This window comes from Magnolia sinica, chromosome 1 (genome assembly GCF_029962835.1).
Source record: "Magnolia sinica isolate HGM2019 chromosome 1, MsV1, whole genome shotgun sequence".
NCBI lineage: Eukaryota > Viridiplantae > Streptophyta > Magnoliopsida > Magnoliales > Magnoliaceae > Magnolia > Magnolia sinica.
Window position 1 is genome coordinate 133416839 of NC_080573.1, and position 15431 is coordinate 133432269.

Below are 15431 nucleotides of genomic sequence, written 5' to 3' on the forward strand. Positions count from 1 at the left end.
ATAATCCGCCAATTGCAAGACTGGGGACAGTGAGGCAGGGTTGACGAGGTCAGTGATGGCCCTATGGCTACGGATTATAACCGTAGCGATATCCGTAGTGCTATTTAATTTTTTCACTTTTTTTTAAATTTTAATTTTAATTTTTTATTTTTTTACATGGAAAACTTTATTCTACCTACATTTTTCTCTAATACATATTTATATAAATATATATATATATAAGCATATAAAAAAAATTTCTCTCTTTTTTTCATTTATTTCTTTATTCCTTTAACAAGAATATCTTCTAAACCAAAATTAGTTACTTGACTTACCACATATGATTTTGGGTTAGGAGAAGCTACTTTAGCCAACCAACCTAATTATTTTCCAAGATTTCATCAAGTCGATAGTTGAAAATCCATTTCATTCACTTCACGGTCAACTCAATTCATTTCATAGTCAATTCCCTTCACTTCATAGTGAATTCCATGCATTTTGCAATCAATTCCCTTCACTTTGCGTTCAATTCCATTCATTTCACGGTCAATTCCCTTCACTTCACGGTCATTTTCATGTATTTCACAGTTAATTCCGGCGATTCCTTTTCACTTCACGGTCAATTCCTTTCACTTCACAATCAATTCGATGCATTTCATGGTCAATTTTGGCAATTCTGTTTCATTTCATGGTCAATTCCCTTCACTTCACGGTCAATTCCCTTCACTTCACGGTCATTTTCATTCATTTCATAATCAATTCCCTTCACTTTACGGTCATTACCACGCATTTCACGGTCAATTTCGGTGATTCCGTTTCATTTCACGGTCATTTCCTTCACTTCATGGTCATTTCCACGCATTTTACGGTCAATTCGCTTCACTTCATGGTCATTACCATACATTTCACTGTCAATTTCGGGGATTCTGTTTCATTTCACGGTCATTTCCATGCATTTCACAATCAATTCCCTTCACTTCATGGTCATTTCCATGCATTTCACGGTCAATTCCGGCTATTCCGTTTCATTTCACGATCATTTTTGTGCATTTCACGGTCAATTCCGGCTATTCCGTTTCATTTCACGGTCATTTCCGTGCATTTCACGGTCAATTCCCTTCACTTCACGGTCATTTCCGTGCATTTCACGGTCAATTCCCTTCACTTCACGGTCATTTCCATGCATTTCACGGTCAATTTCGACGATTCCATTTCATTTCACGGTCATTTCCATGCATTTCACGGTCAATTCCCTTCACTTCATGGTCCATTCCATGCATTTCACGGTCAATTCCCTTCACTTCACGGTCATTTCCATGCATTTCACGGTCAATTCGCTTCACTTCACGGTCATTACTATGCATTTCACGGTCAATTCCGAGGATTTCGTTTCACTTCACTGTCATTTCCATGCATTTTACGGTCAATTTGCTTCACTTCATGGTCATTGCCATGCATTTCACGGTCAATTCTGAGGATTCTGTTTCATTTCACGGTCATTTTTATGCATTTCACAGTCAATTCGCTTCACTTCACGGTCATTACCATGCATTACATGGTCATTTTCATGCATTTCACGGTCAATTCCCTTCACTTCACGGTCATTTCCATGCATTTTACAGTCAATTCCCTTCAATTCACGGTCATTTCCATGTATTTCATGGTCAATTCTGGCATTTTTGTTTCATTTCACGGTCATTTCCATGCATTTCACAGTCAATTCCCTTCACTTCATGGTTATTTTCATGCATTTCACGGTCAATTCGCTTCACTTCACGGTCATTACCATACATTTCATGGTCAATTCCGGGGATTCCGTTTCATTTCACGGTCATTTCCATGCATTTCACGGTCAATTCCCTTCACGGTCATTTTCATGCATTTCATGGTCAATTTTGGCGATTCCGTTTCATTTCACGATCATTTCCATGCATTTCATAGTAAATTCCCTTTACTTCACGGTCATTTCCATGCATTTTAAGGTCAATTTCGACAATTCTGTTTCATTTCACGGTTAATTCCATGCATTTCACGGTCAATTCCGGTGACTCCCCTTCACGTCACAGTCAATTCCATGCATTTCACGGTCAATTCCCTTTACTTCACGATCAATTTAATGCATTTCACGGTCAATTCCCTTCATTTCACGGTTAATTTTGTGCATTTCACGGTCAATTCTGGTGATTCCCCTTCCCTTCACGGTCAATTCCATGCATTTCACGGTCAATTCCTTTTACTTCACGATCAATTCAATGCATTTCACGGTCAATTCCTTCCACTTCACGGTCAATTAAATGTATTTCACAGTCAATTCCAGCAATTCCCCTTCACTTTATGGTCAATTCCATGCATTTCACGGTCAATTCCCTTAACTTCATGGTCAATTCAATGCATTTCACGGTCAATTCCCTTCATTTCACGGTCAATTCCGACGATTCCCCTTCACTTCATGGTCAATTCCATGCATTTCACGGTCAATTCCCTTTACTTTACAGTCAATTCAATGCATTTCAAGGTCAATTCCCTTCATTTCATAGTCAATTACATGCATTTCACGGTTAATTCCGGCGATTCCCCTTCATTTCACGGTTAATTCCATGCATTTCATGGTCCGAAATTATAGATTCTTAATATACAGCGATTCCAAAAAATTAACATTCGACCCTCCGAAATTATCTCACATACATCCTCTGCATTGATCTTCATGCCAATTGCTTTCAATGGGTCCTGTTGTAAAGAAGAAGTGGAGCCCAAACAGCTTTCAGCCGAACAAGGTTGACCCCCTTTAGACCCGATAGACCCCTTGAAATGCATGGAATTGACCGTGAAGGAAAGCAAATTGACCGTGAAATGCATTGAAATGACCGTGAAGTAAAGGGAATTGACCATGAAATGCATTGTATTGACCGTGAAGTAAAGGGAATTGATCGTGAAATGTATAGAATTGACCGTGAAATGAAGGGGAATCACCGAAATTGACCGTGAAATGCATGAAATTGACCGTGAAATGCACGGAATTAACCGTGAAGTGAAGGGAATTGACCGTGAAATGCATGGAATCGACCGTGAAGTGAAGGGGAATTGCCGGAATTGACCGTGAAATGCATTGAATTGACCGTAAAGTGAAGGGAATTGACCATGAAATGCATGAAATTGACCGTGAAGTGAAGGGGATTCACCGGAATTGACCGTGAAATGCATAGAATTGATTGCGAAATGAAGGGAATTGACCCTGAAGTAAAGAGAATTGACCATGAAATGCATTAATTGATCGTGAAGGGGAATTGCCAAAATTGATCGTGAAATGCATGGAAATGACCATGAAGTGAAGGGAATTGACCGTGAAATGCATGGAATTGACCATGAAGTGAAGGGAATTGACCGTGAAATGCATTGAATTGACCCTGAAGTGAAGGGGAATCGCCGAAATTGACCATGAAATGCATGGAAATGACCGTGAAGTGAAGGGAATTGACCATGAAGTGCATTGAATTTCACGGTCAGTTCCCTTTACTTCACGGTTAATTCCGGAATTGACCGTGAAGTGAAGGGGAATCGCCAGAATTGACCATGAAATGCATGGAATTGACCGTGAAACGCATTGAATTGACCGTGAAGTAAAGGGAATTGACCATGAAATGTATGGAATTGACCGTGAAATGAAGGGAATTGACCGTGAAATGCATTGAATTGACCATAAAGTTAAGGGAAATGACCGTGAAGTGTAGGGAATTGATCGCGAAATGCATTGAATAGACCGTGAAGTGAAGAGAATTGAACATGAAATGCATGGAATTGACCGTGAAGTGAAGGGGAATCACCGAAATTGATTGTAAAATGCATGTAATTGACCGTGAAATGAAGGGGAATTGGACATGAAATGCATTGAATTGACCGTGAAGTAAAGGGAATTGACCATGAAATGCATGGAATCAACCGTGAAATGAAAGGAATTGACCGTAAAATGCACGGAATTGACTGTGAAGTGAAGGGAATTGATCGTGAAATGCATGAAATTGACCGTAAAGTGAAGGGTAATCGCCGGGATTGATTGTGAAATGCATGAAATTGATCGCGAAGTAAATGAAATGAATGAAATTGACCACGAAGTGAATGAAATAGATTTTTGACCATCGACCTTATGGAATCTTGGAAAATAACTACGTTGGTTGGCTAAAGTAGCTTCTCCTACCTCAAAATCATATAGGGTACGTCAAGTAACTAATCTTGGTTTAGAAAATATTCTTGTTAAATGAATAAAGAAAGAAATGAAAAAAAGAGAGAAATTTTTTTAATTTGCTTATATATACATATTGATATAAATATGTGTTAGAGAAAATTATAGGTAGAATAAAGTTCTCCATGTAAAAAAAAAGAAGAAGTGTAGAAACTGTTGCCACGGTAGTTCGTCTATAGGTACGGTTATAACCCGTAGCCACAGGGTTCGCTAGATGGGCATGGCCCCGTTAGATCGGCGTGGCCCTGCCGGACAGGCCAGCAACTTGGGGAGAGGGGGGCTAGTTCGGCGAGCCCACCTCAGACAGTTCTCTATAACTATATAATCTCTATAACTATATATTATAGTATCTGTAGCTACAGTTACAATCCGTATCCATATGTCTGACCATATAATATGACATCACTATTCTACTTTGAACACATACCGCTGAAACCCTTTTAGCGGTCACAGAAGTTTTAGATCATTATGAAACTTGTTTGTCCTCTTCATCCAGGTCCCATGTGACCTTATGAATAGATTGGCTGGAAAATAAATGTTATGGTGGGCCCTACAAAAGTTTCAACGTTGAAAATCAATTTTCTGCTGCTCTTTGTGGTGTGGTCCATTTGATCTTTGGATATGATTTTTTTTTTGATAATGCTTCGAAATGATCTCGAAATATGGATGAACGTTGTGGATATAATAAATACATAACTGTGGGGACACGTAACTTTGACCTCTTTTGAACCGTTCGTACAACTCGGAGATCGAGGAGCGTCAGCGCTCGTCTTCAAGCACCAACCGTTCCGCTTGAAGGGAAAAGCAAGGGCATTTTCCACCTTTGGCAAGTCCGTACAGCTGCGGCCTATTTTGGTCAGGTAAAATGGGGTAGGTTTAAGCGGGTAATGGGCCATAAATGCGTCGTACAATGGTAAATTTCTCAAAAAATTAGCACAGTTCCATTTGGGTGAAAGAAAAACTTAGATACTCTGATGGCGTATGATATTTCATACTCTTGCAGCGTGAAATTGTCCATATTGCATCATTTAATTAAAAATAAAACATCAAAATTGCGGAACCTATTTTGGATGGGTTATTAAATAAATGAGCAAAAATGAATCCAGGGATGATTATTTACATCAAATTGGCGGTCAAAATGAAAGACATTCAGTCGTCCAAATTCAACAAAAAAATGTCCAGTAATCAGAATTTTTGATCGTATATTTGATCTCATTTTAGGTTAATAAGCTACCATTAGTGGATCCCATGATTTGAACGGTCTATTTTGAACCAAATATACGTCATAAATGAAGTGTATGATTGCACGCGTACACTCCACCACAGTATCGAGTAACACCCCTTATTACATATCATCCCGCGGACAATACGCTCCCAGAACACGTTAGTCACGACCCTTACATCAATGAGGCGCGCGCCACTGGTTCCCGTACCACCCTAAGTTTACAGTGTACCGAGAAAATGTAGGACCCACGTGATGTATTAAAAAAATCCAACCCGTCCATAAGATGTGTTACCTCATAAACCTTAATATACCAAAAATATTTTCGATCCAAAATTAACGTGGGCCACAAAAAAAATTGAACGAGATGAGAAGCATCTCCCAACTTTGACTTCAATGGGCCCACATGAGTCGAATAATAGGATTAATTTTGTTATAAGTCTGAATCTGAAATAGATGAACGGTCTAGACAGACTTGATTATATATAAACAACGTAATGGACGTCCAATATAATCAACGGTAAGAATTCACTCTCAATATATTCCTAGTTCTGTGTCTCAGATGAGTTTTAAATCGGGTTGATTATTTTCTTCTAAGAATTTTATTAGGTTCCTCATCTTATGGACGGGTTGGATGGTATGAATACATCACGTGGGATCCACATCTTCCCGGTACCATCGTAAGCTTACGGTGGTAGTGGTACCACTAGAGCGCGGGCCTTCATCAATACCGCTCTGTCCTCCAACGCATACTCGCCCTCTCCGTCAGTCTCCTTTATATACACCCCAATCCACTGTATTTCCGCTGGAGAGAGAATTTTCCTTCTAAAGCGGAGAGAGAGAGAGAGAGGAGATTTCCTTCCGAAGAAGAGAGAGGACAGAGAGAGAGGCTTCCTTCCAAAGCAGAGAGAGAGAGAGAGAGAGAGAGAGAGAGAGAGAGAGAGAGAGAGAGAGAGAGAGAGGGGCCTCCTTCCAAAGCAGAGAGAGAAGAGAGGAAAAAAAATGCAGCTTTTGACTATCTTTCTCTTCCTGTATCTCTCTCTCCTCCCTCTCTCAATCTCCATCTCAAGCCCAGACATCTCCTCTCTACTCTTCTTCAAATCCACGTCAGACCCATCAGACTCCCTCTCCTCATGGTCAGACGCGTCTGACCCTTGCACGTCTCCCTGGTTCGGCGTCTCCTGCCACAACAACCGAGTCACCCGACTCGTCCTGGAGCGACTCAATCTCCAAGGCCCAATTCAACCCCTTCTCCAACTCGAACAGCTTCGAGTCCTCAGCCTCAGCCACAACAACCTCACCTCCATCTCTCTCCCCCTCGACTTCTCCCCATGGAAGAATATGAAGCTCCTCTACCTTTCCGACAACCATCTCTCCGGCACCTTCCCGGTCGGACTCACCAGACTCGGCCGGCTCCGCCGAGTCGACCTCTCCGGGAACCGTTTCGTGGGTCACATTCCATCCGAGCTGAACCGGCTGCCCCATTTGAGGACTCTCCGCCTCGACCGGAATTCGTTCACCGGCACGCTCTTCGATTTCCCCCAAATGCTCGATGAATTCAACGTCTCAGGAAACCACCTCGTCGGAGAAATCCCCAAATCCCTCTCTGATTTCCCCGCGTTAGCTTTCGCCGGGAACGAAAACCTCTGTGGGAAGCCGCTGCAGAGCACGTGCTCGACGAAAGTCGTTCAGAGCGACCCGATACCGATTTTGATATCGGCGCATCGGCGGAAGTTCAACACAAGGACGCTGATGGCGATTGTGCTTGCGGATGTCGCCGCATTGGGTTTAATTATTGGCGTTTTCATCTACTGCTGCTGGATAAGGCGTAGAAGAGGAGAGAGAGATGTAGAGAAGGAAGAAAAGGAGAAGAAGAGAAATGGGGTTTCTGTGAGAGAAGTGAAGGAAGAAGAGATGGTTTTTTTCGAAGGGTGTGAGGGTTTTGAGACGGTGGAGGATCTGCTGAGGGCGTCGGCTGAGATGTTAGGGAAGGGGAGTGTAGGGTCCACCTACAAGGCCGTGATGGAGGGTGGGGGTAAGGCGGTTGTGGTTAAGAGGGTGAGGGAGAGAGGGAGAAGGAAGGTTGGGGATTGGAAGGAGGTGGATGGGTTGATGAGGGAGATCGGACGGTTGAGACACGCGAATGTGGTGGGCCTCAGGGCGTATTACTGGTCCAAGGACGAGATGCTGCTGGTCTATGATTACATGCGCAACGGTAGCCTGCATTCACTGCTCCACGGTCAGTTGCTTGCATATTCCCTGCCCTTTTCACAAACTTTCGTAAGCCTACACGTGTATCCCTATCCAACGTCACGTGCACATATGGCATACTTGTACGAGATCTGAGCCCTCCATCTGATGGACGGCATTGTTGGATGGCTAGGAAAAGTTATTTTGGCTGCCATCCACTATAGTCCACTTTAAGACTATAAAACGGACTGATTATTAACATGGATGATCTAATAATCACTGTCTCCGACCCGATGGAAAGCTCGGATCTCTCACACGCGTGTCATATTTGGAGGGTGTCCATGGCAGGACTCCACACGTGCATGGCCTATTGTTTTTCTTAATTTTTGTATTTTAATTTGTCTTGAATGGTGGAATTATATGATAGGCGGACCGCATCTTCGTACGGTATCCGCGAGTTTTCAGCTCCCCCAACTGGGACGCATGGCTCGTAATCCATACCATTGGCATTTTGTGACTTACCAGTCAGGTGCATCTGCTCGATGGCTTGACCTCAACCTTTTACTATATGGCCTACAAATAGACGGTGGAGAATAGAAATACAATGCGTTCCATTCCGAGATGGAACAATAGACGTCCGTCCAATGGGCCTCAACAGACCAATGGTCGAGATTACCGGTCCATGGGCTCCGGTTGTCGGAATTGAAACTCTTGTATGCTGTGTGAAGATGCAGGTCGCCTTCAGATGGCACGTTAGAAGCGTACGATCTTGAAAACGGGCACACTTCATTAGAGGCTTCCATACTTGCGCGTGGCAGTGCGGGCAGTGAATCAGGACCACATATCATGTGGGCCATGCAAGAGACGGTCTGCATTTCCAACATCAAAGTGGCTGAACAATCCTAGCCATCCAATGATTGCCCTTCGAATTGGGTTAGAAAACCAAAACGTGGACTCGATTTTGTTGTGACCTCACCTTTTGTACTGGGGTCAATCTGGTCGCTGTTGTGGGCCCACCATGACTTATGTGTTTTATCCGCACCGTCCATCCATTTTTTTCAGCTCATTTTAGGATGTGAGCCAAAACATGAGGCAGATCCAAATCTCAAGTGGACCACACCACATGAAACATCAGCAATTAAACGCCCACCGTTAAAAGCCTCCTAAGCCCCCCTGTAATGTTTATTTGCCATCGAACCCGTTGATAACGTCACACGGAGCTGGATGAAGGGGAAACACGAATATCAGCTTGATCCAAAACTTTCGTGGCCCCAGGAAGTTTTCAACGGCAGTCATTCAATCACCACTGTTTCCTGTGGTGTGGTCCACATGAGATTTGGATCTGCCTCATTTTTAGGTTCGTAAAATGGATGGACGGCGTGAATAAAATACATACATCACGGTGGGGCGCAAAGAGCACCGACGCGGTCAGTACCTGATCCGAGTCTCCGAAAAAGCAGTAAAGGTGAGTACTAGGATCGCTTGACCGTGTGTGTTAGGTAGGGTGCATTGAAGATCACTGGATGCGGCCGCACTGAATAATTTCATTGCGTCCCAACACCTGACATCATGCATGTTGGCTATTCGGTGCCTAACTGTACGGCGCCAATGAATTACCCCTTTTTTTAAAAACTTTTTTTTTTTTTTTTTTTGGTTTACAGTGAACGGAAGAGGTTTGCATATAAGATAAGTCGGGACTGCAGCCGTTGGATTTGGGCCTTTTTCAGTGAAACTAACCGTTTATTTGATAGGTTCCCCTTCAATAGAAGATGGCGACAAAAGGGGGGAGACAAATTATTGAAATAATCCAATCAAGAGCTTGTTGTCTTTCCATCGTACAAAGTGAGATATGTTATATAAACGGTTCGGATCATTGGAAGATGGCCCAGATTCAACGGTTAAAGTCCCGAGTAATTCAAGAGGGGCGAACCGTTTATGACCGATGCAGACCGATCCATCCGTGCCATTCATATACGATACCGCTACGTATCGGGCGATACCTCCCGGTTTTGGACGGATGGTAACGACGTGTGTGTCGATGTAGTCACTCGAGTGCACTTTGTATGTGAAGTCGCCTCATAGATAGCCACGACGCTTACGTGTGCGAGATCTGATCCACTCATCAAGCGATTCCACTGCCTAGATGCCGTCTCAAAGATCGAACCAACAAGTGAGTCACACTTGTACAAGAAAACTGAATGGTTAAGATGAATTGGATCCTAGTTCATCATTCTATTATGACCATGCGTGGCCCGTCAGATGATCAGATCGGTATGATTTTTGAGACGGCTTCTTCCTAGTAGGGCTAGATTGGTAAGAGCATTCCTGATCTTGCATGCATGACCCTTATCCCACGTGTGATCGGGAGTTAACAGAAGAGACAGGGCAGCGTGTGGATATCAGTCAGGGTGAGTGTAGACTGTAGATAGATATATTCTGTGTAAACGTCGTGGTCATTTTTGGGCCGTCCACAGAGGGGCCCACTGATCGGACGGAAGAGAAAGGAGTGTCCTTTTTCTTTATTCATTTAGCTGGTACGAACCATTCACGAGGAAAGTGGTTGGGAATGGGTTGCGAAACTTGGGTGGGGCTCACATTTTACAAGGAGTTCACCAGCAAGCATCTCCCATGGGGGCCCACCTGAAGAGGCCAGAACATTTCTTCTTCTGCCAGCCATCGTGGGTAGAGTGAAGTTTTGAAGATTGTTGGTGTGTAGGCCCACAGCCACGTGGGGCCCATCATACTAACGGTTGGATAATTGAACTATGGGCCCCACTTGAATGTACTGTACAGTCTCTTGCCTGAGCAGTGTATAATAAAACCTCTTATTAAGTAGGATTTCATAGTGAGGTAATTTTGTGAGGAATGGTGTGTAGTCTGTTGGCCCACAGTCATTTCATGGGTGTTTGGGAGATCAGGATAAGTGTCGGTCAATCTAAACTGTTGGATTGTTAGTGCATCACATGGATGGGTCCATGCTCAAATATTGCACTGATTGGCTGATCCAAACCTTCTATCTGGATATCATGGTTGCTTGCGATTTTCAACCGTTGGATATATTAAATAGTTATGAATTTCCAATTTGCCTTTTAAAAAAAAAAAAAAATTTATACATTTTTTGTTATTGCTTATCCAAGGGGTGGCCCATTTATTTGGTTGAACGCTCCAGATCCATGTGGACCAACCAATCAAAAGGTTGGTAGGAAATGCTGTTTTTGCTCCTTTTTTGTTTTGGATTAAGTATGCTTTGTCAATGACAATGACAATGACAATTTGGTCGTCTGATTTTGATGGGATTAGGTAAGTTAGAAAAACAGAAAAAGGTTGGACAACACCTCCCACGCTTGGTTTTTCTAACTTTGGATTTTTCAAGGGCAAAGGTACCGAGTTCTTGACTCAGTTCCGAGTCCAATTTCCGATTCAACTCACTCTAAAACTCGGTTACAGTTTACAATTTAGTCGCCTTTATTTCACGAGGTTTGGTAATTATCCAGTCAGTGAAAAGCCCAACCCTGAGTCAACTCTCTATAAAACTCGGTTGCATTACACAGGCAACAGAGGACCAGGAAGAACTCCCTTAGATTGGACCACAAGGCTAAAACTAGCATCTGGAGCTGCCAAGGGTCTTGTATACCTCCACACCGCATGTGAACCAAAGCTAGCCCATGGCCACTTAACCTCTTCAAACATCTTAGTCGATCACACCGGCAACGCATGCATCTCTGACTTCGCCCTCCACCATCTCATCCATCCATCGATGCCACTGTCGTCGCCTCATAAAGCCTACATGGCCCCCGAGTTCCTTGAAAACAACAACTACAACGGCCGGAAAGTCTCCGAGAAGGGTGACGTGTATAGCTTCGGCATAGTTCTCCTGGAGATCCTAACGGGGAAGATGGCCGGCGAGGAAGAAATGGATATCGCAAAGTGGGTCCGTGAAGCGGTCCATAAGGAATTAACGTTGGAGGTGTTTGATCTGGAGCTGTTGAGGTACAAGGAGATGGAAGAGGAGATGGTTGCACTCCTGCAAGTGGCATTGCTTTGCTTGGGTCCCATCCATAAAGAGCGGCCTAAGATGGCCGTTGTGTATAAGATGATAGAGGACATAAGGGCAAGGGGACGTGGTGGGGCCCACTCTCCATCAGCAAACGATCTATCATCCAATTCCTCGCCTTACCTTTCAGATACGCCTACCCTCACCAGCAGCTGATAGCATGATTTTTTTTTGCTTTTATGTTTTGTCATATACTAATTTTTGTCTGCCTCTCTTTATATTTGTGAGTTGTACGTTGTTTCTTCTTCCATAGCTATTCTATTACCCTTTTTTTTCCTTCTTTTTTTAAAAAAAAAATTAAAAAAATAATAACAATAATTTATATTGTATTGTGTCGTTTGTAAAATGACATGGCCCTGCTTTTGATATTACTTAATACTCGGGCAGAGTGTGATGTTTGATACGCAGGTATACTCCTAAATCGTAGATGGCTGGCTTACTCTCTTTAATCCTATTTATAAAAACTTGCTTGTATAATTTGGACCATTGGATGCTTTTCATTTCATTCATGCGTTGGATACCCATCAATCTTTTCGTCGATTTGGACGGTTTACTTTGATTTACTTTTGTGCCACGTGTGCAATTTTGTCAGTGCCTGTATATCAACCATCACTTCCGGGCGAGTATCAAAGTTTCCTTCTTTTGAAGGGAGTGGTTGGGACATGTGTTGGTTTGAAAAGGACGAGAAAATCTGCTGGTTTTAGCGGGAAGATGCAGCCAAAGGAGATTCACGTGGTTCGTGCTTTGGCTGCATGTTGGGTTTTTAATGAGGGGAGTGTCAATGGGCCATCCCATCCCTGGTCCTGGGTTTCTGTCAGTCGTCCGCTAGACAAAGCCATGATGATTTTTGTCTCCAAGTGTGAATCTGGCCCATTGATATTTAATTGGGGTCCTATTCTCCTCACAAGGATCGGGTTTGTGTGCGGCCAGATCCGGAGTCTATTAAGGTCTGACTTGTCTTGATGTGCGGAGGCGGAGGGCATGAAAATCATGTTGGTCCCATCATCTAGTGGGTCACAGGTGCATCTTTAGTAGCCTGTTTCTCAACTTTTGTGAGACGTGAGGCCCACCTGCTAACCTGGTTGGACTGATTTTGTGGCCACGGCAAATGCATAACAGGGTCTGCCAGATGAACGATCTTGATTTCGCCGTGCGCCGGCACGTGTAAATAGTTGGCAAGTATGCCATGGTAAAAAAATGTAATGGCTTATCAGGTTTCGTTTTGGGTAGAAAAGTGTTTTTATTTTTTTTATTTTTTATTTTCCCGGGAGAAACAACCGTACACAGGCCCGCATGTACGAGATCTGACCACAGCCTAATAATTGTTCCAACCTAATAAATGATCTTTATGGGAGCAGATTCGGTGATGGCCAATGCGAAATTTGATTGGGCCAGATCCAGATACTACTGTAAGAGATGGGACCACTTGAAAGTGGTTTGATTTAAATACCTGACTGACTTCACACGGGACTGCACCAGTCAAAACTCACCTCACTGTATCTGCCTGCTAGGACACTGAATGTTGCCATTTAAATTGGTCCTCCAAACGCCTGCCAACTTTCATGAGATCATAGGGTAAGTAATTGCTATGTTTGATGTGCCAATCATAACTGATGAAATTCATTAACCTCGACTACTCATCTTAATGCCTGAACCATGGAAGGAGATTGGGTGGGGTGACCCAATACCACTAATAGTGACAGGACTCTGTGCGCCCACCGTGATGTATATCTTTAATCTACCGTTTTATCAGCTCATTCTAGGGCATGAGCTTAGAATTGATGCATATATCCAAAGCTCAAATGTACTACACAGGAAACATGGGATAATGATATGTCCCCCATATAAAGCCTTTCTAGGTCACTCAGACCTGGACAATGGGAAAAATACAAATATCAACTTGATGCAAAACTTCTGTGGCCCTCAAGAAGTTTCCAACAGTAGGCGTTCAATTCCCGCTGTTTCCTTTGGTGTGGTCCACTTAGAGCTTTGGATATGCTTCAATTTTGGACCCGTGTCCTAAAAGGGGCTGGAAAATGGATGGATGGCGTGGATAAAATGTATACATCACGGTGGACCCCCACAGAATCCGGTCACCAGGGATGTAAGTGGTGTTGGGTTAACCACCCAATCCGCTTCCATGAACGATGGCTTACAAACGGACGGTTGACAAAAATGATCAGGGCTTCCCCATTCAATGTGCAAAACCATTGATTTGATGGTTAGGATTTCCCACCAAGGCATCATTTTGGGCTATGGCAATTCCATGCAGGGTGTATGGCTTACAAAAATGATCGAGCTTCCTCATTCAACATGCAAAACCCTTAAATTGATGGTTAGGATTGCCCAATCAACATATCATTTTAGGCAATGGCCATACCATGGCAGCCCCCACCAAATGATCCATCTACACATCGTTCACAAGACCATAAAATCAGTTTTATAATTTCATTGATCAAAGTCTCAAGCACAACAATTCCAAGTTCATCGATGTTTGGACAGTAATAACTAATAACCCAAAATGTATATATGGAAAACCAGGGAAAAGAATCTACAGTCACTGTTTGCTTTGCAAGTTGCAACTATATTTTCTATTGGAATTGATATGTTTTCCCTTTGGCTATTGTTTGGATACTAGTTTCTATTTTTCCATCTTCCATCCATCTGGTCGGTCCTAACAAGTTCGTCGGTCCATCGTGTTGGGCTAGCCACAGCCACAGCCATGACAATGATAAGGATTTTAGTTGTATAATATACCATCAACATAAATGTTAAAATCACCTTACCCTCATCAGGTGCATTAAGCCCGGGCTCCGACTTGACCAATGATGTGGCACGGGCCTGGTCCATTAACATCCCTATGTGCACCACCTGAAATTCTTGCATGCACTTAGCCATGAATACAAGTCCTTCGCAATGCACCAAATGGCCTGCGATGGTCTATGACAACACACGATTTGTTTATTTATTTATTTATTCGAGAAGTCACATATTATATTAATACATGAAAGAGATTACAAAAAAAAAGTAGGCTGCACCGCCGAGGGAGCTACACAGACTACTACAAACCTAAAAATAGCTGATTACAGCCCTTTAATTTTTCTACGTTAGCGGCCCATTCAACACACGATTTGATTTGTCGGTGTCCACACCTGATATAAGCCCTCTACCAAACACCCAATAGCCAGCATAAAGGACCAACGTTTCTAAGAGACCATTTCAATTGTAACTAATCTTACACACTAGAAACTATATACATAGTGCATGGATTCGTGTATAGAATTCTAAAAGGTAGAAGAATGAATAGTATGAAAATCTCTAAAAGGTAGAATGCATTTGGTAGTTGTGGAGAGTAGTTTTGAATGGTCTATACTCTAAAAATGCATTATGGCTGGGGAGTCTTATAGATAGTGTTTGTCGTGAGTCGAATGCTGCATGGCCTGGGCTTGAGGAAGCTCATGCTGTGACAGCTTGGCATGGCGATGGACTCTCATGGCAAGCCCTCTACCATGCACCTAACGGACCGCCATGGCCCATGACAGTGCATGCTACCACAACAGCCCACAATGACCCCATACACCATGGCCTATGATGACCCAACGCTCATGCTGAATGACCTGTTTCTTGTGCACCTCTGGCAGACTTCATGCACAGCACATCCATGTGGAGTATCTAAGCGGTACATGAGGAGGATCAGATATACAATACAGGCTGGTCACAAAGTCATGCAGGCCACCCCCCACAAGATG

General features: G+C 43.1%; 1 protein-coding gene across 1 annotated transcript; it reads left to right on the forward strand.

The window, feature by feature from the left end:
* Nucleotides 1-6298: 6298 nt before the first annotated feature.
* LOC131218551 (probable leucine-rich repeat receptor-like protein kinase At1g68400) lies at nt 6299-11957 on the forward strand. Its single transcript, XM_058213161.1, has 2 exons — nt 6299-7677; nt 11180-11957. Exons 1-2 carry the CDS (start codon nt 6441-6443, stop codon nt 11836-11838), a joined length of 1896 nt encoding a protein of 631 aa, XP_058069144.1. The 5' UTR covers nt 6299-6440; the 3' UTR covers nt 11839-11957.
* The last annotated feature ends 3474 nt before the right edge of the window (nt 11958-15431 follow it).